The sequence below is a fragment of the Nilaparvata lugens genome, chromosome 5, assembly GCF_014356525.2.
Source record: "Nilaparvata lugens isolate BPH chromosome 5, ASM1435652v1, whole genome shotgun sequence".
Taxonomy (NCBI): domain Eukaryota; kingdom Metazoa; phylum Arthropoda; class Insecta; order Hemiptera; family Delphacidae; genus Nilaparvata; species Nilaparvata lugens.
In genome coordinates this window covers 53,812,945-53,838,224 of record NC_052508.1, presented here as the reverse complement: position 1 = coordinate 53,838,224, position 25,280 = coordinate 53,812,945, and the positions used below count along the sequence as shown (strand labels likewise).

At 35.2% G+C, this 25,280-nt stretch overlaps 1 protein-coding gene across 6 annotated transcripts in view; it reads left to right on the top strand.

The window, feature by feature from the left end:
- The window catches only part of LOC111047444, a 61,806-nt gene that overhangs the window by 14,593 nt on the left and 21,933 nt on the right, over positions 1 to 25,280 (top strand). For 3 of the 6 annotated variants that reach the window (XM_039428736.1, XM_039428733.1, XM_039428731.1), the window contains 11 exons: positions 653 to 682; positions 2,381 to 2,477; positions 3,669 to 3,947; positions 5,663 to 5,743; positions 8,078 to 8,233; positions 10,705 to 10,797; positions 12,824 to 12,998; positions 13,925 to 14,083; positions 15,616 to 15,790; positions 17,341 to 17,431; positions 23,104 to 23,463. In XM_039428736.1, coding sequence (XP_039284670.1) covers positions 653 to 682; positions 2,381 to 2,477; positions 3,669 to 3,947; positions 5,663 to 5,743; positions 8,078 to 8,233; positions 10,705 to 10,797; positions 12,824 to 12,998; positions 13,925 to 14,083; positions 15,616 to 15,790; positions 17,341 to 17,431; positions 23,104 to 23,463 — 1,696 coding nt within the window. Of the gene's footprint in view, positions 1 to 652; positions 683 to 2,380; positions 2,478 to 3,668; positions 3,948 to 5,662; positions 5,744 to 8,077; positions 8,234 to 10,704; positions 10,798 to 12,823; positions 12,999 to 13,924; positions 14,084 to 15,615; positions 15,791 to 17,340; positions 17,432 to 23,100; positions 23,464 to 25,280 lie in introns of all 6 variants that reach the window. The other 3 variants (XM_039428732.1, XM_039428734.1, XM_039428735.1) reach the window with 3 other exon arrangements.

Sequence of the window (25,280 nt, the reverse complement as noted above, 5' to 3'; positions counted from 1 at the left end):
AGAAATATTCCCATTGGAATGATTCTTTGGAATCTTTCATTGTGTTAAATTTGGTAGAATTTGAAGTTTACGTTTGAGTTCAAAGACCATAAATTGAAACCAAGAGAAACTTCAAGAGGATGGAAACGTTGATATACAGAAATATGAATTGAATGAAGATTTTGACAAAATAGGTCAGTTGGGAAAATATATTTCTTGTTTGAAGAACTTACCAGGAATAACTTTGCTGGCCGTAGAAAACTAAACCTGTACTTGTATTAAGCTGGATTCGCACACAACAGTGAGTGAGCAGTGAAATCATATAATTCCTATAAAATATAATGACATTATTCATACTCATTCGGCCGGGCTGAATATGAATAGTCCAATTAAAACTCGTAGGAATTATATCTTCACTGTCGTGAGCGAATCCAGCTTTAGGCTGCATTCATATTTCATGATCAAAAGGCGTAATGTGTAAATTGATCCATAACTATGAATAATCTTCGTCTATCATCTCCAGTACAGTGTTAACGAATGAAAATGTAATACAAAGTAATAGTCTAATGAATTTTAAAAGCAACCATTTCTCTTAATTGTTGAAAATGTATTGTAATATTTATTATTCACAAATCTCTCATGAAATCATGTTTTTTATTAATCTGCCTGCCAGGAAAAGCATATTGCATCTTGTTCAAAGCTGGTGAGCTATTCATTTTTTATTTATCAATTTATTATTCAGATGTCAATTCGACATAGAATCTTACATTTATTTTTGGGAAAGTATAGTTTTTAAGAATAATAACTCCATGCATTAATAATACCTTCTCCATTGGTAGATAGATAGATATTTTATTTTACAATTGTTACTAGGCTTGTCGCATATGGTAACATGGTTACAATAATAATTACAGTTTTACACATAATCTTGAATGATAACACGGCTACATAACATGATTTTATTACATTCTTATAATAATAATACAACATGATCATATAATTATTCATAATAATGTAGTGAAATAAAAAAAATAAATTTGGTGTACTATTTAAGGAATGAATTCAAGTATCCTATCCTAGTCTAGTCTAGTACTGACCTAACCCATCAGTGAAAGTAATATTTGTGCCAAAGTAGGCCTAATGTTGGCTCTAAGTTCAAAATTAGCTTTTTCTTAGGTCGTTAACCAGATTGAGACGTTGGCTTGATGTTGCCAAGAAATTGCATTCTCGGATTGGAATGTATTATGTGCAACAGTTCTAATTTTACTTATTTTACTTTCATTTGTGGGGTTTTCAGGATATGCTGCATGGTGAATAGTATAATAAATAGTATAGTAAATAATATTTAATCATTAAAAATGATGATCAAAGTATCAAAAAACAAGAGAAGGAATGTCAGTAAGATTTTGCAAATTAATGTGAACTTTGAATTATTGATTGTTACTTCAAGACAGAATTACAATTTTCACAACGAGTTGTTGAATACTCGATAGCTCTCTTATTCTATTTTGCATTCAAACCTATAGGTAAAGTTTAATGGAACTCTCTATTCAGTTGTTTTGTAGAATGTCTATCTTATCTATATACAACTAGAGTAATATGATTCTTTTCAATTCTATTAATGTTATATTGAGTTTAAAGTTGAGCTAGATTAATATTATATTACAACAAGAATAAAGTTAATTTTATTCAAATAGTTTCTTGATACTGTACTATTACAATAATTAATTATTGACTGATGTAATATTGAGCTCAGTTATGTGGTGAACCTATAATTGTCTATTACTCAACGTAGAAATTCATACTCTGAAATGAAATGAAAAAAATCTTTATTAGGCGGAGTTAGGACTTTCAAGTCCTCTCTACCACTCAACCTTGACTATTCTATACACAGCGTAGAATTTGATGAATTTTATTATTTAATTTTTATTTAATACTCTGAGAATCTTATAAGCTCTGAAAGGTTATTTGGGGCATTAATATTAGAAAATTAGCAAATATAGATTGAATTGTTGTGTTAACAGTTCAATTTGCATAAATATCACCTTATTCTATAACTTTTCTTATGCTATTCATTCTAAACATGCAACAGCTATTAAAAGCATATGCCGTACTAAAATTAAATTTGTGAAGCTGTAAATACTTGTAAAATACTCGAAAGATCGTAAAATGTAGAAATAGAAAATATAATTGTTTATAAAAACAGCAAATTCATATTTCTCTATGATTGTGATTAATGTTATTTAAATTTCACTTCTTATTTTTCATAATATTGAGTGAAAAAGCTTACTTGTCTTTTCGATTGAAGTGCCTCTATTATCACAATCTTCTTGTTGATCAAAATCTGCTATCAAATATAAATTGGATGATTGACAACTAATTCTAGTGAATGTGTTTGCAGTACACCAAGAAGTGGTAAAACATGGTTGGGAAACTCTCAAAGGCTAAACTTCCGTCAATCACAGTCTACCATGGAAACTGTCTTCTTCGGAAATTTGGTGAGTTTTCTTTATTTATTTCTCTATAATGTTCGGAAATACTGTACTTTGAAAAAAAAACTAGAAAATCCTTTCAAATGGAAAGAATTGCTGTACACAAGACAGGGAGTTCACTAAAATAACTTGCTCAAATATGTTTTAAGAAACAAGTCTATACTGTATTATAGTTAGGTTCGCTACAGACAGTTGGAATCGACTGAAAGGGGAGCATGAAGCCATGTATAAGGAATACTGACAGATTCAAGTGAATGTCAATATCATTATATACTATACTGTGATATCATACACTCTCCCTGTTGAACAAAAGTTAAATTCGTATCATGATTATATTTTTGGTTCATATTTTTGCTCTATTACGCCTATAATCATCCTCAACATATTAAAAAACTATATGCAAAATATCAAGTTAATCAGTTGAGTAGTTCAGACGTGATGATGCGTCATTCGTGTATTTCCTATCCCGTACATGTATAAGCCAGTTCTTTTCTTTATAATATTGAAGATAGATTGAGTATTTTAATAGTGTTTCTGTTTGATAATTGTGAAAGAATTTGATTTGTATTTTGAATGTATCCCAATAGAAACAGATTGCATATAAATTTCAATTTCCCCGTTTAAGTAATTCTATCCAACTCGGAAACTGTTTTCATTTAGCCCCTTGGCTTTACCGTAATGTACCGGCTGAGATTTCAACTACTGAGGGGGTTAGCGTTGCCGTTCACAAGCGGAGAGTGAGCAGGTGGCTGCTCTGCATCGGTTCTGATGCTGCAGAGGCTCTTTAACACTCACCATATAGATGAATATTGCTATTTTGAAACACAAAATACCATTCAAATATCACACACAATACCACGCTAATTCTCCCAACTCAGACCTCGAACTCAAACGCCGTCGAGCTGAAACTCTTAGTTTTTATCTTCAGTTTTAATATTATTTATCATTATAATAAACATTGTTATTCTTTTAAATTTCATTATTATTCATAGTTTGTTATTTTTTTTATTATTTCCAGTGTTTTGCTCTGATAATTTGTGACTCCTCTCTGCACACAGACAAATCATCCATTCAGGGAGAATTTTCATGTAATCAATAACATTGTTATATTTTGTAAATATGTAATTTTTTATGAATAAACTAATTTGAATTTGAATCGTTTTTGTGTTGAATTGAATAAATTGATTGATTTGACAGTCGGGAAGCACAAGCAGCACCAAATGCGTGAGTTCGTCGGGAGGCAGCGGACAACGTCTGGCGCATGCGCGTCATGTGCATCGCGAAGTGTGCAGTCTGCTTCTGTCGGCCTACGAGACACTGCAGGCCACTCTGCACGAGTACACACGGTTACTGCCCCCGGCCTCCGCCTCCGCTGCCGCCTCCACCGCCCCCTGGAACCACCCCTTGGGGGGCGGCGCCAACGGCACCAAACCTGACTGCTTCCAGCGGCTCACTGATCTCAGTGATCTTGCTAAAGTAAGTCACCACAATATCGAACTATTGCCTCATAGTCATTTTTAAACCTTCGATCACATATTTTTCGTATTCGTATAAAATGATATTCGTATTTCGGCTTCGTATAAAATGAGCGCTGCTATCCAGAGATTGTCAGTTTGGTAGAAGGGTAAGCATTAGGAGGTACTGTGTTCGATTCCCGGGCTGACTAATAATTTTTGAATAGTAGCGCTCATCAAATTTCCATCTAGCTGTTTTACCCTGTTGTCAATATTTGCAGTAGCAGAAGTCTTCGGGATGATTTACAGCATTTAATTTGGATTTTCGTTTATAATATTATTAATTCATTAGCATTTGAATAATCGAAATATGTCAGTAATTTTCATCTGTGGACTGGCTGGCCGCTATGGCTTCGTATAAAATGAGCGCTGCTATCCAAAGATTGTCAGTTTGGTGTAAGGGTAAGCATTCCTGACCGGCAATTAGGAGGTACTGGGTTCAATTCCCGGGCTGACAAATAATTTTTGAATAGTAGTGCTCATCGAATTTTCATCTAGCTGTTTACCTTGTTGTCAATATTTGCAGTAGCAGAAGTTTTCGGGGTGATTTACAGCATTTAATTTGGATTTTCGTTTAATAATTATTATTTTTAATTCTTTAATACTTTGGACAACATTAACTTCTTATCAAAATTTTGAATTGAAATTGTACAGGCTAAGCCTAGTTTTCCCTCCATAGTCATAATTATATTATGTTTTGTACAATAAATTAAATGATAAGAAATATATATCATAAGACACAGACATGAGGTAGTGGGGTGATTTTCACAGAGCTTAATAGCTTGTCATCCCCACCAAAAGCCCTGTGATCGGTGCGGTAAGATTGTCAATTGTTGTCGATTTATAGACTCACAAACATTCTCGTCTCAATTGACAATGGACGATGATAAAAAATAAACGATGATTATAAAAATATATTAAATAAAAAGTGATGCACAAAAGGATAGACGAACTTGTACAAATGTTGTCAATGTGCTATCAAGTGGCTGATTACTGATGAGCGTTACACATGAACTGCCCTTGGCCCAAAAATGACTGCTGAATAAGAATATTTTATAAGAATTCAGAAGCCCTGTAATATTGGGTCAAGGCTTCGACTCTCTCTTCATATGATTCCATTATTTTATTTAAAATCCAATAATAATTATAAGAATATTTTATTACTATAGTTTATAAGAATTGAGAAGCCCCGTAATATAGGGTGAAGGCTCCGATACTCTATATGATTTCATAATTTTATTCAAAATCGAATAATTAAATGATAATAACGACTTGTGATGAGTCATTGTTTATCATTATCTGTGATAGGCCTACGTTTTAATTTATTTGGCAGCGGGTAGGACCAATTTCTACACTTATGTCAATCGTCTATACTCTATAATCTGCCATGTTTGATAAAATGCTACCGTATCTTATATTTGTTTTTACTACATAATTTGTAATAGAATACAATCTTAATTCCTTATGAAGCAAGTATGAACTACATTGAACATTTGAAAGAAACATTCATGATTCATCATTTTTGAAGGAAATATTGTGATGAGAAATAATAAGATAGTTCGGACTTTCATTATTAAATGCTTCATTCTTCTTGTTTAATCCATTATTTTGAAAGAGTTCAGAATAAAAACCCAACTAAAATCAAGTTACTGAAACATTTTCAACTTTTTCCAAAAGGATGGCCATCGAAATCTGTTGAACGCTTTGAGTCAGCGGACAGCGAAACTTCGTTCAGAAGGACATTGGGACAGACTTAGGGTAACCAAACGTCTAATTTATATCTAAATTAAACGAAAAATACCATTCAATTTGGGTTTTGACAGCCTCGCCTAACATGCATGGCAGTAACTGTGCATGACTCCAGCTAACGCAGTAATAAGCTATTCTTGCCAACTGATAGCTTTCAAATGCATAATATCCATTGACTCTAGGATATTGAGTTTTCAAATACATAATATCCATTGTCTCTAAGATATTGTGTGATTATATGCATTGTAAAATAACAGTTTGTGTAGGCATTTTTAACAGTATTGTGTATAATTGCAATCAAAATTAGAACTTTCTGTGTTGAACTTGTAAAATACTGTATCGTAAAAGTAGGTTGATTTTTTTATATTGTTGTTGTAGATATCTCGCACTACTTGCATTATGAGTTACTCTCTGGGATTGTAAATTTGTAATTACTTAATGCAAATAGATTCTATTGTCAAATAATGTATCATCGAAACATCATTGATTATTTCTCATTATTCTCTTCATGTTTAGTGATTGAAGTATTAATTGAATGAAGTGATTAGTTGTGATGTTTTCAAAAGATAATCGTTGGTAGATTATCAAGTAAGTCGTAATTTAGTAAAACATTACAGATTAAAACATTTAGCATATTATTCTAAACATTTCAGCCTCACATCGCTTGATTGACAACATTGGAAATTATTTGGATGCTTTTAATTTTAAACATGAGCTTACTTCGTTGATTTTAGAGATTTTTAATATTTTTGATTCAACATAACTGCTATTAAACATGATGTTCATTATTTCAATTGTCATACTACACAAGATGAAATTCATATAATGTACTCATAATTCCAATTTATACAAAAGCATTGATATTCACAAAAAAAACTGGTATTTCAGTTTCCATTATATTGAAATAATAGCATACTCCATTGCTCGCTATTCTATAATATATGAAAATGAAAGTTATTACCCCTCGGTATTTGATTACAGTAATTATAATTTGAAGATTTCATTGTGAGCTGTACAATTGTAGTGAAAAATAATTTCTACTTGCATGTGCTTACTTCATGCTTACAAGACAAGTCTATTCCAGTTTCGGATTTCCAAATGGTTCACTATGTAGAGCACGCTTATAGAGCAATAAAATATCTAGATAATTCTACACGAGCCAAGAGACAAGAGAATCTTGTCCACACTAAGTATATTATCGTAAAAAGCTTTTAGTCTATAATTGATTTATCGAACGCACCAAAAGAAAATAGAGACAAGAGTCTGTTTACATCGAAAAGAGATAGGAGTACAATAGCATAACGTTTGGGCTTGTGTGTATAAAAGTAATGACTTATAACTCATTGACTCGCAAATACCAGTTCACAATGTTGACTTCACACTGAATCATGTAGTGTGCTTTGAGTTGATTCTATGACAAAGTTGCTAGTTGACTACTGTGAATCGGTTTTACTGCTTCAAGAACCACTTTCACACGCGCATGTTTTACGTCGTCTCTCGGCTTCTAGAATCTGGTAAAATTTTACAATTCCAGACAAATTCTGACATCTCATTAGTTTGCACTGTGTGTTTTTATGAACTTTATAATATTAATTAGCTGTTTCAATTAGTAAATAATCAATTAGCTACTTAACTGTACCTTCATTGAATAGTAATTTATACAATGAATCAATTAAGGACTGAAAATCCAGCTGTAACAGCTGTGCCTAGTTGAAAGTTGTGTGTATATTTCTGGCTTCAAAATTTTCTGAAATAACTTAATTTATTCAAAGTGCGGTAATATTAAGTGCAAAATTTGACTATAATTTGGTATTTTAATAATTCTGAATTCAAAATTTCTAGCTGATATATATTCTTGGACAGAACTTTGAACTTTAAATTTCCTCAGTAAGAACATAACCTATTTTTTCGGACATTTCATTATTTATCAAAATTTGGGAACAGAATAGTTTTGGGCTATGCCTGTTGTTCTATCCCGATCATATTCATATGATTTTTGTAATTATATCAACGAATAAATAAATAAATAAATAAAATGTTGTGAACGTGAACAAAAACATGACCTATCTCTGATTATGTGTAACTTTATTTAAATTTGGGAGAGGAATAGCAAAAGGTTACCTTATTTTTTCTCTCCCTATCATTTTACTGATGTAAATATTGTATGAATCAATAAAGAATAAATAATACAACAGCTTTATAAGGGTCTTCAACGCACGAGTTAGATGTAGAGTTGAGGCAGAAGTTGGTGAGCGAGCTAAAACTACTATTATGTTACTATGTAATGTACTGTATTCACAATCATTTTGTTGAGTTTATTTTACTATAATGTAATGGTTACAGATGGTGGAAGTGGAGGAAGAATTTGTTGCATTGGCCAACAGTGATATTGCTCAGTTATGTGCGGAGAATATTCTTCTCTGGCAGCGATTTCTTGAAGCCTTCTCCTGCAAGGATCCCGTTCACCAGCATTTGGCAAGACACCATCATCATCTAAGGGTTTGTCATCCTTTTATTATATTAGCCTTTACTCAAACTGGTATATTTCGTACCTAGGGCGGAAAATGTGTGTTTGCCGGCTGAGATCGCAGTCTCCAAGTCGAGCACTTGAAGGGTTTGAGAGCCGACAACACATTTTTGCCCGCTTTGCAAACCCTAAATAAGTTATTGAAAAGTTTATCACCCAGCTGCACAAAAGTGTGTTAACTTTCAATCCCAATTAAATGCTACAATAACCGATCAGAGAAGCATTCTTCCCAGAAAACCCTTCTCTGATAGGTTCTCGTAAAATGTAATAATTAAAATTTAACAGGCTTTTGAGCAACCGGGGTTGTGTAATGGCGGAGCGATTCTCGAGTTCAATAAGATGATATCAAGTAAAATTATAGTTGAAATTGAGATTAACTCCAATCCCACCACCAAAATCAATAGCTTGATTAGAGATAAGTTGAACACCACCACCAAATTATTTAACAAGAAGGAAACTAAGTATCTAACAGTTATGAATCCATATCCACCTAGACTTTTCGGTCAACCTAAATTACACAAGACTAATGTTCCTATAAGACCAGTGGTATCTTTTGTTAATTCCCCCTGCTCCAAATTAGCTCACAAACTGAATAGCACCTTTCGGTCATTAACAGGTTTTCAACCAAAGTTTAGTATTAGAAATTCATTGGAGTTGGTCAACAATATAAAGCATATTCCTGTTCTATCATCTTATAAACTTGTGTCATTTGATGTTACTAATTTATTCACTAATATTCCGGTGGGAGAAAGTCTTGAAAGAGCTGAGGAAATAATGAAAGCCTCTATAAATGATCATACACTCAGAGAAGAACTGATAGGATTGATGAAGTTATGCACTCAGCATAATTATTTCAAATTTAACAATAGATTTTTTGAACAAAGAGAGGGGTTGGCAATGGGGTCGCCCCTCTCACCACTCCTAGCTGAATTATTTATGGATAAGTTAGAAAGTAGAATCATTGAAAATAGTCATTTCAAAGATAAAATTGTTTACTGGTTTCGATATGTTGATGATATTATTTGCTTATGGAAAGGAAGTAACAGACAACTAGACAATTTTCTTTCCTATCTGAATGGATTACATCAGAGTATAAAATTCACTGTAGAGGTAGAACAGGATTGTGTATTGAATTTTCTAGATTTAAGAATAGATCATAGCACTGGTTTTCACAAGTTTTCCATTTTCAGAAAACCAACCCATACCGATGTTATCATTCCTCTTCATTCTTGTCATCCTATTTCTCACAAACTTGCTGCTTTCAATAGCATGGTCTATAGAGCACTAACAATACCTATGAGCAATCATGATTTTGATATTGAGATCACTAAAATTAAACAGATAGCTGTCACAAATGGGTATGAAGGAAGTATGGTGGACAGATTATTGAGTAAAATTAATAGACAAATTTCAATCAATTCTAGCTTTGTAGGCTCAAACTGTGAGGAGAAGACTTGGATAACAATCCCATATTTAGGCCTTGTATCTGATAAGATAGGTAGGGAATTGAAGAGGAATGGATTCCATGTTGCTTTCAAGACCAAACCGATTTTAAATAGTCTATTTAGCTGGATTAAAGACAGAATTGATATTTGGGATAAAAGCGGCGTGTACAAACTTAAATGTGATGATTGTAATGCTTGTTACGTGGGTCAGACTGGTAGAAGTTTCAAAAGTAGAATTAAAGAACACATCAGAGATTGGAATAAACAAAATGGGTAATCTAACTTTGCAGAACATTTGATAACAAATAATCACAAGTTCACAGTTAAGGAGAATGTTGAGTTTCTGCATGTTATTAACAAAGGCAGATCTTTGAATATTCTAGAGGCTTTAGAAATAACAAGAGTAATTAATGAAAATCCCCAGTATAGTTTAAATGACCAGATTCATTTCAACCAGTACAACACTACGAATTTAGTTTTATCATAAACATGTAAGCATTCATTAGTCAATAGTTTTTCCATTTACATATTTATTTCATTATCTTTCACATTTGTTTTCTTGGTTCTTATTTTGTACTGAAAGTAAATTTTATTATCATGGCGATTCTGTTGCTTAAGCCGCCATTTTGTCACACCGTGTAGGGGGAGGAGACTGTCTAGCTAGGCCAATGGCAGGCGTTCATGCCCTCGACCAATAGCAGTACTCGCCTACTAGTATAAATTCTGCTGCTCTTGTATTTAGTTTTAGTTTATCAGAGATTGACAATGGTGTAATAACCGAAACCGGTCTTTCTAATTATCAATAAATCAGTGGTTTTTTGACAATTTCTTAGTCTTTTTCATTCAATATGAATAATTACCACAATATCAACTTCTCAACTACACAAAAAGTGGCCAAAATACTCTGCCAAGATATTGAAGTAATGTTGATAGTAATCATTAACATGCTGTATTTTCTGCGAAATAAATTTGATTTATGTGAATTTGGTTGATTTTAGGTAAAACGGTTTGCTGAGGCGTTTTTTGTGCTGGACAATCCTCGACAATCAGCGGCTGGCTGTTACGACCAGAACTATCAGAACTACCTTCAGGTGATTGAATAAAATTTTATTTATTTATGCAGATTATAATATATTATGCTGACTTCATTTCTCTCAATAGGGCTACTAGAAATTTAATTAAACAGTAATTCTATGTAATTTTTGTTCTACTAAGTTGTTTTGTTCTAAACTGATGTAAACAATTTGATTTTGAAATACAGTACGCGTCCAACAATTATAATTGATCATTTTAAACGAGAATAAACAGTCAATATCACATCAATAAACCTGTATCAGCTACCTTCTATAGAATTGACAAGACAGAGGATCGGCAACGTTTTTCTCCTACCTTTCTCCACTGCCACTATAACGTTGACCTCACTATAGATGGAGGAAGCTCCCTACAGAGACGTCTTGGAGGAAGCTCCCTACACAGAGAGATTCTTCATGAAAAAGGAAGAGTTGCAACACATCACCAGAGGTCCAGAGACTAATAAATGAAATTTAATTTGAACAGTATCTTTACTCTATGGTATATCCAACAATGAAAAGAACATGTTGAACGTATGTCAGCTGATAGGCTGTGTCGTGCTAAAAGAACATAACTCCAAAAAACTTTTCGTATCTTTTCGGATGAAACACGTTGCTTTTGAGAAGATACAAAAGAGCAGCTGTTGCTTATGGAGAGATACATGAAAGCTCCTTGTGTATATTTTTGGATGCAACACGTTGCTTTTGAGAAGATACAAAAGAACATCTGTTGCTTATGGAAAGATACATTAAAGCTCTTTGTGTATCTTTTCGGATGCAACACTTTGGTGAAGATACAAGTAGCAGCTGCAGCTTATGGAAAGATACCTTAAAGCTCCTTGTGTATTTTTTCGGATGCAACACGTTGCTTTTGATAAGATACAAAAGAGCATATGTTGGTTATGGAAAGATACATTAAAGCTCCTGGTGTATTTTTTCGGATGCAACACGTTGGAGAAGATACAAAATAGCAGCTTCTGCTTATGGAAAGATACATTAAAGCTCCTTGTGTATTTTTTCGGATGCAACACGTTGATTTTGAGAAGATACAAAAGAGCATCTGTTGGTTATGGGGAGATACATTTTCAGAAATGTTGGATGTTTTTGAACGGGTAGTATGTAGTCTAGTGGCCTCCACCGATAGGACCCGGACTGTAATAGTACTTTACGTCACAAGTCTGAAGTCCGGTAACGATAATTTACCCCATAAGTATGATTGTTTCTGTCCGAAACGTAGTTGAAGGCAGATTTATCATACGAATGCGGTAAATACGCTACCGTACAATATTTTTTGTCATATTTATCTGAGAAAGAATAATATTGCTGAGAAACAGAAACCATTACCTGCTGATGCTCGAGTTACTGAATTTTATCATTTTATAAACATGACCTAGCCAGTAGCGCCTAGTTCATAACAGACAGACCCATCGAGCTCAAATAAAATATTAAAGGCCTATATTATAAGATTTCAGATGAGCTCTTATAACTTGAAACTTCTTAGATGAGTTCTTAAATTATTTGAGTTATTATATTAATTACTCAGATGTTATTAGGACTCAGTGGACAGTGTCTCCTAAAGCTATTTGAAGCACACACTGAGACACTGTTAGGAATTTGAATCTGAATCAGTTTGATTGGGATAAGAAACGTATTCAGATGTTTTCTGATCATGCGGCAATGAAGGTAAGGTCTTCTCACTAAAGTTCTTAACAATAAGAAGTTTAAATTGTTGTTACCATGTGAACTATACTGCTACCTGCAGGTCATTATGCGACCTATTTTGGAATAAGGAATATTGTGGTTGTAGTTGACAAAACTCTCACCTGGAGCGCAGAAGGCAGTTGTTTAAATGTTCCTATTTCGGAACTAGGAAACATACTCGACTGTAAAGAAAAACATATGATCTCTTTACAGTATAGTATGCTGTAATGAAAATCAGGTGTTTTCTTTTTCTGCAAACAGTTGTTTAACGGCTTGATTTAATGCATGGAAAACAGCTGCAATTGAGTATGACAAAAATGAATTTGAACGGATGTTTGTTTGACAGGTGACAGAGATGGCGCGCCGCTCACGCTACCTGGCCGCACTTCCGCCGCTGCCCGTGCACTGCGCCGACCTGGACGGCGACCTGCACTCGCTGCCCGTCATCTTCGAGGACCAGTACCAGGAGGTGGCCGAGTTTGCGCGCCGACGCTCGGTCGCCGGTCGCAAGGCTGGTAGTGGTAAGCCCAATTGCAATTCTATTTCAATAAATACCATTCGAATTATGCTGCTGTATCTACTGCACTTTCTGAACTGAGAGCAACTTGATGAACTGAGATTTTGACAAAATGAGATCCTCCCAACCAGCCTATTCGTGATCAACTACTGAAATCCGTGATGAAGTGAATTGGAGCAGTAGTGTCACAAATGAAAATCGTTCACAATGATAAGTTGGAAAATATCTTCCTTGGAATGTCATCCTTCACAATGTATAGTACTTGGAGATACAAAGTATTTGATTCATGACTCATGGTTACTTACATACATAGGCCTACTTTTAAATTGAAGGACTTATTTAGAATTTATGTAGAATTTATTTTAATTGGTTAGAGATTGAGTAAAAAATGTGAATGGTACAAATTAATGGTGCTGAGAAGAAAAGGAATCTAACCCATATTCGAAGCCTACCTATAGAAAGCTAGTGGATCAAGTGCTTGCTTGGCAAATAAAGTCCCGAGTTCAATAATTGTATTTAAAACCAAAAGTTATAATCTAGGTAAATCATGAGTTAATTGCTGTTTTTTATTGGCGACAGTCTGTTGCAGTATTATCCTTTTTAAACTGCATGATATTTATAAAAAAGGAACCCACAACATACTAGAGGTTGGGGTTAGCTGTTCAGTATTAAAAATGTTGAACATTCAAGAGTTCTAAACATTAACAAAAGCAATTAGAAGAAGGTAATGTTGGCGAGGCCAATAATTATTTGACTCAAATTCTAATGTGAATGAAACATAACCTACTTTTTGGACTGAGTATTAATCGAAATTCGGGGAAGGAACAGTTTTGGGCTGTGCCTTTGGGTCCTTCCCCAATCATTTTAATGGATTGTGTTTTGTGTATCATTGAATAAATAAATAAAACTTATTTGAATTTGATATTTTAGATCCGTTCCTAAATACATGCGGAGTGAGCGAATCCAGCAAGGTGACCGTTGAAGGGCAGGAAGATTGCAGCTGTGGAATAGCCGCCATTTTGGAATCCAGAACACAGCGTCAAATTAACCAAAGCAAACTGTCGTCGGGCGTCACCTCATTGTCTTTCGGTTGGTACTTTCATATGCATTCCTTTTAAGGTGCAATTTCTCACTCGAGCCGCTTGGTTAGTAGAGCCGCCGCGGCTACAGCGCATTAATTCATTAGACTTGATGATTCATTGAATTTTTATGTTGTATAAACGTTATGGCGGCAGATGAACTGGAATTGTTGGCTACTACATTGCTTTTGCGATTTATATCTAATGGATCATTAAAATTAAACAATCCTTAGATAATGATTTCCACAATTTCAATACATGATTTTACATCATAATTGAAATACTTGGTAGTCTGCATTAACAATTTTCAATATGGTTGGTTAACATGGAAATCCAAACATCCAGAGGTACAAACATCCTTAGCGACTACTCTAGCCGCGACTAGAGCGCATTAATTTATTAGATTTGATGATTCATTGAATTTTTATGTTGTATAAACGTTATGGCGGCAGATGAACTGGAAATGTTGGCTACTACATTGCTTTTACGTTTTATATCTAATGGATCATCGAATCTTAAGAATTTGTAGGTTATGTGCTCTAGTCGCGGCCGCTCTAACCATGAGGCTCGAATAGTCGCTAAGGAATTGTACCTTTGGATGTTTGGATTTCCATGTTAACCAACTATTAATGCAAACTACTAAGTATTTCAATTATGGATGAAAACCATGTATTGAATTGTGGAAATCATTCGACTGAGTCACTGTCAATCTTGTAGAACCGTTCCATAATGAAATAAAAACACATTTATAATCAAATTCAACAGTTTTATTTGGTACAGAATAAAAATAATGTGTTTTTTATTTCATTATGGAACACACATAATTATATAATCAAATTCTAGAGTTTTATTTGGTACAGAATTTGATTATATATGTGTGTTTTTATTTCATTGTGAAAATCATAATCTAAGGATTGTTTTCTTTTAATTAGGGGATAGGTATGGAAATGGTGGTCTGTTTCTATCCCCTATAAAGTTGGTGTTACCGCCAAGAAAAAAAAAATAAATTTGAACATGAGTAGCAGCATACTCCTTGAACTGAGCCATATAATTACTATTTACTCTGAATGGAGCCTTAGAATTACTATTTACTCTGAATGGAGCCATAGAATTACTATTCACTCTGAATGGAGCCAAAAATTGATAGTTGACGTACCTTTAAAGGTAAAAGTAGCATTGGCTAAGACAAGACACACCTATAGTGAGTGAATGGAGCATTCAAACTATAGCTAAGAGACATTGACATTGCATTGCTACCTTGGCTTTTATTGTTCTTTTTTTATGTTTCTTTCTATCCTTCTTGTTTATATGTTTTCAGATCTGTAATTTTTGTTTAATGCAGATGACGCGTTCATGTACAATATACCTGTACATTGTTTGTCTTGAATAAATTGATCGATTGATTGATCGATTTTTGAAAAGGATAGTCAATGACCATGATGAAGTAATAAAAACTGAACTAAGAGAAACATGATTAAACAGCAATAACTGATATGTGAAATGTCGTATCATCGTTGCTGCAATTGTTGTGTTTTGTTTCAGTGAACGGTGAGAAAGTGCTGAGACCGGGAGGCATTCTGGAGGCGTCTGTGATATTGGCGCCACAGGCGAGACACAGCAAATCATTGGACCAATTACTTCGTGCTCAGCCATCTGACACCCTCCATCCCCATCCCCACAATCCACTGCCCATTTGTCTAACTCAACCTCTCAAAAGGTATTGCTTGCTATATTTACACATCATCTCACTAAATTCTTATATTCAATTTCCATAGCAAGGTATTATTTTTCTGTAATAGATTGAAAAGCTAGTCAGGACTAGTCAGCCCCCCCTGGCTGAAAAACTCGCTGAAAATGCCGCCAATATTCTACAAGCTGTGCTATTGAGAGCAGTGGAAAGTCAATAGAAACCGTTCAAGTTGCATCCTTTATTCTTTATTGATTCATACAATAAGTACATCATCAAAATGCATTGAGTTATTAATTACATACATCGTTCCATACAATTTATAATGACTGGTGTAATGACAATAAATTACCAATGACTGGTGATTTGTGATTTGTAATGATTACAATAAACTACCACTTAAGCACAATGAATAAACTTCTTAAGCTCAGTTTCACCAAGGTCGTTCCATACATTTGAATATGGTCAAACCGGGTACACTTTATTTGTGGAATCATCGAAAGAAGTTATCACAATTACATAGAAATCATATGTTTCAGTGCTCTCGTTGTAAAGTGTACGGTATGCGATTTGACCATGTTCAAATTAATGCCTTCACTCAGCTTTGTGAAACCGGACATAAGAGGAGAGATGTAACATAATAATTTCTTCCTCTTTCCGGTGTTTTTGCCTCACCTACTGTACTCTTAGGGGCATTATTATAGACCCTAGTTACTGTAAAAAGAATTATTGAAACACTATTACTTGAGTAGTAATAAGCAGTTCCTGTATTTTCATGTATTTAAGTTATGTGTGTGATCACATTGGATGCGTGTATGTGCAAGTGCACGCTTGGTTATGCATGACCAAGCGTGCAGATGAGAAACGAAATCTGGAAAGAGCAATAAGAACACTCACACTGAAAGCGTGCATTTACTGGTGCGTTCTGTGTGAGCAGCTTCATGTAAGTTACGACGTGAATCAATGCACTTTTTAAAGAGATGAAAATTCTCCCTCTTCCGAGCTTGTACATCCTAGAGACCGTATGTTACATAGATAGGAACAAGAATAAATTCAGAACTGGCGCACATTTCCACAATTATAGAACAAGGCATAGGGAAGAGTTGCGAGATGATGCACACAGGACTACCATGTATGAGAGAGGAGTAAAGAGTGCTGGGATTCGACTGTACAATAAATTACCAGCTAACATAAGAGAAAATATGGGACGTAAATTCAGAGTATTGATGAAATAGCAGCTTTTGAGCATTTGTGCATACTCAATTGATGAATTTGAAGCACATTACGAGATGAGTTAGGCTGCTCAGTATTATAATGTACATATTTTTATGTAATTTTGCTATCTAAAATAATTGAAATATGACTTGATTTGAATACATATTATCGACTTATCCAAATACCCCTTCAGTGGCTGGTAAATTGGACGTATAATAATAATAATAATGGAACGTTTCAATTTTGTTTTTCGCCTCATGCATGTTTCGACTCGCACTTGCACAATCATATAATGTGATCACACTCTTTCTGGAAAATTGTTTTATTTTGTCTGAATAAATGCATCAATTTCTCTCTGTTGACAGAGATTCAGGCCAAACTCACTCGATAGTCGACTCGTCCACACTGCCAACACGCGGCCCCAAAAAGCAGGCGCCCAGCAATGCGCTCTACCAGGGCGGCGCAGTCCTACGACGAAAAAAGTGTCGCCGCGTGACGTCAGTCTGTCGTTCTCGTCGCCCGACTACAAGCGGAACGGATCGGTGGCGAAGGAGGACGATGTGCCTAACAAACGTGGTGCGAGGAGTGTCGCTGACAAGAATTGTGTCAAATCCAAGGTGAGTCACTTGATTTGTAGCTGAAAATGAATACCATTCCAGAATGTTCATCCTTGAAAACTTGCAAATTCAAGAATTTTGCAGCTTTTATCTGGAGAAATTTCCTCCGAGCTTAGTATAAAGACTTCTCATGTTTTTATCTATATTTATTTATATGTTTTCGGCCTTCAAACTGCTACTTTCTCTTCCTGTACGCTCAGACTTTTTTGGAATATTGCAGGGATTTCCCATTAAATATATTCAATATCGGGGCACCTAGCTTCGCTCGTTATTTATTTAAACAGAACAGACTTCTTCAAAATGATTGGGAAAGGACTAACAGGCACAGCCCAAAACTGTTTCTTCCCCGAATTTTGATTTATACACTATAAATGGTCCAAAGTGGATATAAGTGGTCTATAAGTGGTCTAGTGGATAGAGTGCCTGCGTAGCAGCATAGAGATCCCGGGTTCAAACCCTCTCTATACCAAAAGTTTTTTAACCAGATCACTCCCGTGTTATCGGATGGGCACGTTAAATTGTCGGTCCCGGCTGAAGTATGACAGTCGTAAGGCCCATTGACGGCTTAAATTATATATTCAGGCGGTGGGACCTTCCCGCAAGGGACTCCCCACCAACAAAAGCCATACAAATTTACTTTTTTAATGGTCCAAAAAGTAGGTTATGTTTCATACACTTGAATTCAGGTCCAATTATCAGTCCCAATATTTGAAAACAGAAAAGTTTTAATTTAGATTGTCTACAAACCAAATTGAATAACAAAATAACACTCACTAATCACTTAAAACTGTAAAATGACGATTAAATTTGAATATTATGATTTACCATGTCATGTCAACAAATCAGATTATTTTGATCGAGTCTATTAAAATTTCTAGATTTCTTGCATGGAAAACAGCTGCAATTGAGTATGACAAAAATGAATTTGAACGGATGTTTGTTTGACAGGTGACAGAGATGGCGCGCCGCTCACGCTACCTGGCCGCACTTCCGCCGCTGCCCGTGCACTGCGCCGACCTGGACGGCGACCTGCACTCGCTGCCCGTCATCTTCGAGGACCAGTACCAGGAGGTGGCCGAGTTTGCGCGCCGACGCTCGGTCGCCGGTCGCAAGGCTGGTAGTGGTAAGCCCAATTGCAATTCTATTTCAATAAATACCATTCGAATTATGCTGCTGTATCTACTGCACTTTCTGAACTGAGAGCAACTTGATGAACTGAGATTTTGACAAAATGAGATCCTCCCAACCAGCCTATTCGTGATCAACTACTGAAATCCGTGATGAAGTGAATTGGAGCAGTAGTGTCACAAATGACATCCTTCACAATGTATAGTACTTGGAGATACAAAGTATTTGATTCATGACTCATGGTTACTTACATACATAGGCCTACTTTTAAATTGAAGGACTTATTTAGAATTTATGTAGAATTTATTTTAATTGGTTAGAGATTGAGTAAAAAATGTGAATGGTACAAATTAATGGTGCTGAGAAGAAAAGGAATCTAACCCATATTCGAAGCCTACCTATAGAAAGCTAGTGGATCAAGTGCTTGCTTGGCAAATAAAGTCCCGAGTTCAATAATTGTATTTAAAACCAAAAGTTATAATCTAGGTAAATCATGAGTTAATTGCTGTTTTTTATTGGCGACAGTCTGTTGCAGTATTATCCTTTTTAAACTGCATGATATTTATAAAAAAGGAACCCACAACATACTAGAGGTTGGGGTTAGCTGTTCAGTATTAAAAATGTTGAACATTCAAGAGTTCTAAACATTAACAAAAGCAATTAGAAGAAGGTAATGTTGGCGAGGCCAATAATTATTTGACTCAAATTCTAATGTGAATGAAACATAACCTACTTTTTGGACTGAGTATTAATCGAAATTCGGGGAAGGAACAGTTTTGGGCTGTGCCTTTGGGTCCTTCCCCAATCATTTTAATGGATTGTGTTTTGTGTATCATTGAATAAATAAATAAAACTTATTTGAATTTGATATTTTAGATCCGTTCCTAAATACATGCGGAGTGAGCGAATCCAGCAAGGTGACCGTTGAAGGGCAGGAAGATTGCAGCTGTGGAATAGCCGCCATTTTGGAATCCAGAACACAGCGTCAAATTAACCAAAGCAAACTGTCGTCGGGCGTCACCTCATTGTCTTTCGGTTGGTACTTTCATATGCATTCCTTTTAAGGTGCAATTTCTCACTCGAGCCGCTTGGTTAGTAGAGCCGCCGCGGCTACAGCGCATTAATTCATTAGACTTGATGATTCATTGAATTTTTATGTTGTATAAACGTTATGGCGGCAGATGAACTGGAATTGTTGGCTACTACATTGCTTTTGCGATTTATATCTAATGGATCATTAAAATTAAACAATCCTTAGATAATGATTTCCACAATTTCAATACATGATTTTACATCATAATTGAAATACTTGGTAGTCTGCATTAACAATTTTCAATATGGTTGGTTAACATGGAAATCCAAACATCCAGAGGTACAAACATCCTTAGCGACTACTCTAGCCGCGACTAGAGCGCATTAATTTATTAGATTTGATGATTCATTGAATTTTTATGTTGTATAAACGTTATGGCGGCAGATGAACTGGAATTGTTGGCTACTACATTGCTTTTACGTTTTATATCTAATGGATCATCGAATCTTAAGAATTTGTAGGTTATGTGCTCTAGTCGCGGCCGCTCTAACCATGAGGCTCGAATAGTCGCTAAGGAATTGTACCTTTGGATGTTTGGATTTCCATGTTAACCAACTATTAATGCAAACTACTAAGTATTTCAATTATGGATGAAAACCATGTATTGAATTGTGGAAATCATTCGACTGAGTCACTGTCAATCTTGTAGAACCGTTCCATAATGAAATAAAAACACATTTATAATCAAATTCAACAGTTTTATTTGGTACAGAATAAAAATAATGTGTTTTTTATTTCATTATGGAACACACATAATTATATAATCAAATTCTAGAGTTTTATTTGGTACAGAATTTGATTATATATGTGTGTTTTTATTTCATTGTGAAAATCATAATCTAAGGATTGTTTTCTTTTAATTAGGGGATAGGTATGGAAATGGTGGTCTGTTTCTATCCCCTATAAAGTTGGTGTTACCGCCAAGAAAAAAAAATAAATTTGAACATGAGTAGCAGCATACTCCTTGAACTGAGCCATATAATTACTATTTACTCTGAATGGAGCCTTAGAATTACTATTTACTCTGAATGGAGCCATAGAATTACTATTCACTCTGAATGGAGCCAAAAAATTGATAGTTGACGTACCTTTAAAGGTAAAAGTAGCATTGGCTAAGACAAGACACACCTATAGTGAATGGATCATTCAAACTATAGCTAAGAGACATTGACATTGCATTGCTACCTTGGCTTTTATTGTTCTTTTTTTATGTTTCTTTCTATCCTTCTTGTTTATATGTTTTCAGATCTGTAATTTTTGTTTAATGCAGATGACGCGTTCATGTACAATATACCTGTACATTGTTTGTCTTGAATAAATTGATCGATTGATTGATCGATTTTTGAAAAGGATAGTCAATGACCATGATGAAGTAATAAAAAACTGAACTAAGAGAAACATGATTAAACAGCAATAACTGATATGTGAAATGTCGTATCATCGTTGCTGCAATTGTTGTGTTTTGTTTCAGTGAACGGTGAGAAAGTGCTGAGACCGGGAGGCATTCTGGAGGCGTCTGTGATATTGGCGCCACAGGCGAGACACAGCAAATCATTGGACCAATTACTTCGTGCTCAGCCATCTGACACCCTCCATCCCCATCCCCACAATCCACTGCCCATTTGTCTAACTCAACCTCTCAAAAGGTATTGCTTGCTATATTTACACATCATCTCACTAAATTCTTATATTCAATTTCCATAGCAAGGTATTATTTTTCTGTAATAGATTGAAAAGCTAGTCAGGACTAGTCAGCCCCCCCTGGCTGAAAAACTCGCTGAAAATGCCGCCAATATTCTACAAGCTGTGCTATTGAGAGCAGTGGAAAGTCAATAGAAACCGTTCAAGTTGCATCCTTTATTCTTTATTGATTCATACAATAAGTACATCATCAAAATGCATTGAGTTATTAATTACATACATCGTTCCATACAATTTATAATGACTGGTGTAATGACAATAAATTACCAATGACTGGTGATTTGTGATTTGTAATGATTACAATAAACTACCACTTAAGCACAATGAATAAACTTCTTAAGCTCAGTTTCACCAAGGTCGTTCCATACATTTGAATATGGTCAAACCGGGTACACTTTATTTGTGGAATCATCGAAAGAAGCTATACAATTACATAGAAATCATATGTTTCAGTGCTCTCGTTGTAAAGTGTATGCGATTTGACCATGTTCAAATTAATGCCTTCACTCAGCTTTGTGAAACCGGACATAAGAGTCATAAGAGGAGAGATGTAACATAATAATTTCTTCCTCTTTCCGGTGTTTTGCCTCACCTACTGTACTCTTCGGGGCATTATTATATACCATAGTTACTGTAAGAAGGATTATTGAAACACTATTACTTGAGTAGTAATAAGCAGTTCCTGTATTTTCATGTATTTAAGTTATGTGTGTGATCACATTGGATGCGTGTATGTGCAAGTGCACGCTTGGTTATGCATGACCAAGCGTGCAGATGAGAAACGAAATCTGGAAAGAGCAATAAGAACACTCACACTGAAAGCGTGCATTTACTGGTGCGTTCTGTGTGAGCAGCTTCATGTAAGTTACGACGTGAATCAATGCACTTTTTAAAGAGATTAAAATTCTCCCTCTTCCGAGCTTGTACATCCTAGAGACCGTATGTTACATAGATAGGAACAAGAATAAATTCAGAACTGGCGCACATTTTCACAATTATAGAACAAGGCATAGGGAAGAGTTGCGAGATGATGCACACAGGACTACCATGTATGAGAGAGGAGTAAAGAGTGCTGGGATTCGACTGTACAATAAATTACCAGCTAACATAAGAGAAAATATGGGACGTAAATTCAGAGTATTGATGAAAGAGCAGCTTTTGAGCATTTGTGCATACTCAATTGATGAATTTGAAGCACATTAAGAGATGAGTTAGGCTGCTCAGTATTATAATGTACATATTTTTATGTAATTTTGCTATCTAAAATAATTGAAATATGACTTGATTTGAATACATATTATCGACTTATCCAAATACCCCTTCAGTGGCTGGTAAATTGGACGTATAATAATAATAATAATGGAACGTTTCAAATTTTGTTTTTCGCCTCATGCATGTTTCGACTCGCACTTGCACAATCATATAATGTGATCACACTCTTTCTGGAAAATTGTTTTATTTTGTCTGAATAAATGCATCAATTTCTCTCTGTTGACAGAGATTCAGGCCAAACTCACTCGATAGTCGACTCGTCCACACTGCCAACACGCGGCCCCAAAAAGCAGGCGCCCAGCAATGCGCTCTACCAGGGCGGCGCAGTCCTAGACAAAAAGGCGGCCGACTTTTTCACACTGCCACTGCCGCACTCACACACGCATGCGCACAAACCAAACGGTCAGCTGACCAACAAACCCCCTCCACACCACAACCATCATCACCAGAAACGAACCAAAGACCAACATTCCAACAATCATCACTATCAAGCCCACACGCTGCCAAGCAACAGGCGCGGCGACATTGCTACGACGAAAAAAGTGTCGCCGCGTGACGTCAGTCTGTCGTTCTCGTCGCCCGACTACAAGCGGAACGGATCGGTGGCGAAGGAGGACGATGTGCCTAACAAACGTGGTGCGAGGAGTGTCGCTGACAAGAATTGTGTCAAATCCAAGGTGAGTCACTTGATTTGTAGCTGAAAATGAATACCATTCCAGAATGTTCATCCTTGAAAACTTGCAAATTCAAGAATTTTGCAGCTTTTATCTGGAGAAATTTCCTCCGAGCTTAGTATAAAGACTTCTCATGTTTTTATCTATATTTATTTATATGTTTTCGGCCTTCAAACTGCTACTTTCTCTTCCTGTACGCTCAGACTTTTTTGGAATATTGCAGGGATTTCCCATTAAATATATTCAATATCGGGGCACCTAGCTTCGCTCGTTATCTATTTAAACAGAACAGACTTCTTCAAAATGATTGGGAAAGGACTAACAGGCACAGCCCAAAACTGTTTCTTCCCCGAATTTTGATTTATACACTATAAATGGTCCAAAGTGGATATAAGTGGTCTATAAGTGGTCTAGTGGATAGAGTGCCTGCGTAGCAGCATAGAGATCCCGGGTTCAAACCCTCTCTATACTAAAAGTTTTTTAACCAGATCACTCCCGTGTTATCGGATGGGCACGTTAAATTGTCGGTCCCGGCTGAAGTATGACAGTCGTAAGGCCCATTGACGGCTTAAATTATATATTCAGGCGGTGGGACCTTCCCGCAAGGGACTCCCCACCAACAAAAGCCATACAAATTTACTTTTTTAATGGTCCAAAAAGTAGGTTATGTTTCATACACTTGAATTCAGGTCCAATTATCAGTCCCAATATTTGAAAACAGAAAAGTTTTAATTTAGATTGTCTAACCAAATTGAATAACAAAATAACACTCACTAATCACTTAAAACTGTAAAATGACGATAAAATTTGAATATTATGATTTACCATGTCATGTCAACAAATCAGATTATTTTGATCGAGTCTATTAAAATTTCTAGATTTCTTGCAAGATACGGTAAGCTGATTGATTACACAGCTGATCTCCCACACAGGCACACACATCTTCTGTTATCGACAGACGACGAAATTATCATCTGTTTTCCATAGGATGAATAATTATTATCCTTTTCATGTCCTTCAGCGAATTTTCCCAGGGATGAGACCTAGTGCAATCGAATTTTTATATCATAAACCTACTATGTTACAAATTTCGTGAAAATCGTTAGAGCCGTTTTCGAGATCCGTTGGACATACATAACCATATAACCATATACAGAAATTGTCCGCTTAATTTAATAGGATATTTTATCCTATTTAATGGTATTTCATTTTTTATTGTACAGAGTGGCCTATAAGTCAGTTAACGCTAGTAATTTTTAAGGTCAGCTGTTGTTACAAACCAAACCACCGCTTTTAGGTTTGTTTACCACTGTTTAGTTTGAGGTTATGTTTGATGGTTGTTCGTGATAGTGTGTTCATTGTTATTCTATAAACATTGAATATAAAGTTAACAATAGAACAGCATGTCAACTGACTTATGGACCATTCTGTATTTTACTTTTTTCTTTTATAATCAATGTCATTGTAATAATGTTTTTGGGTCAAATAAAGATTTGATTTGAAGAAATAATGGGTTTCTACTCTAATATTCAAGACTGACAAAACACATTGTTTGAATTATATTCCTGCAATACGAATCCAACTTTTTCCGATTTCGATTTTATAACAGAAATTTCAAAAGAGGTGATCATCAAGTATTCGAATGAGTTCTATCGACCGTTATGATAGCCCGACTGTGGAAAATCAGTTATATATATATATATATATATTATATATATATATATATAATATATATATATATATATATATATATATATGATTTTGTATACTTTACATCTTGTCCAGACACACTTCATTCATATCTTACCCACGCCTTTCTT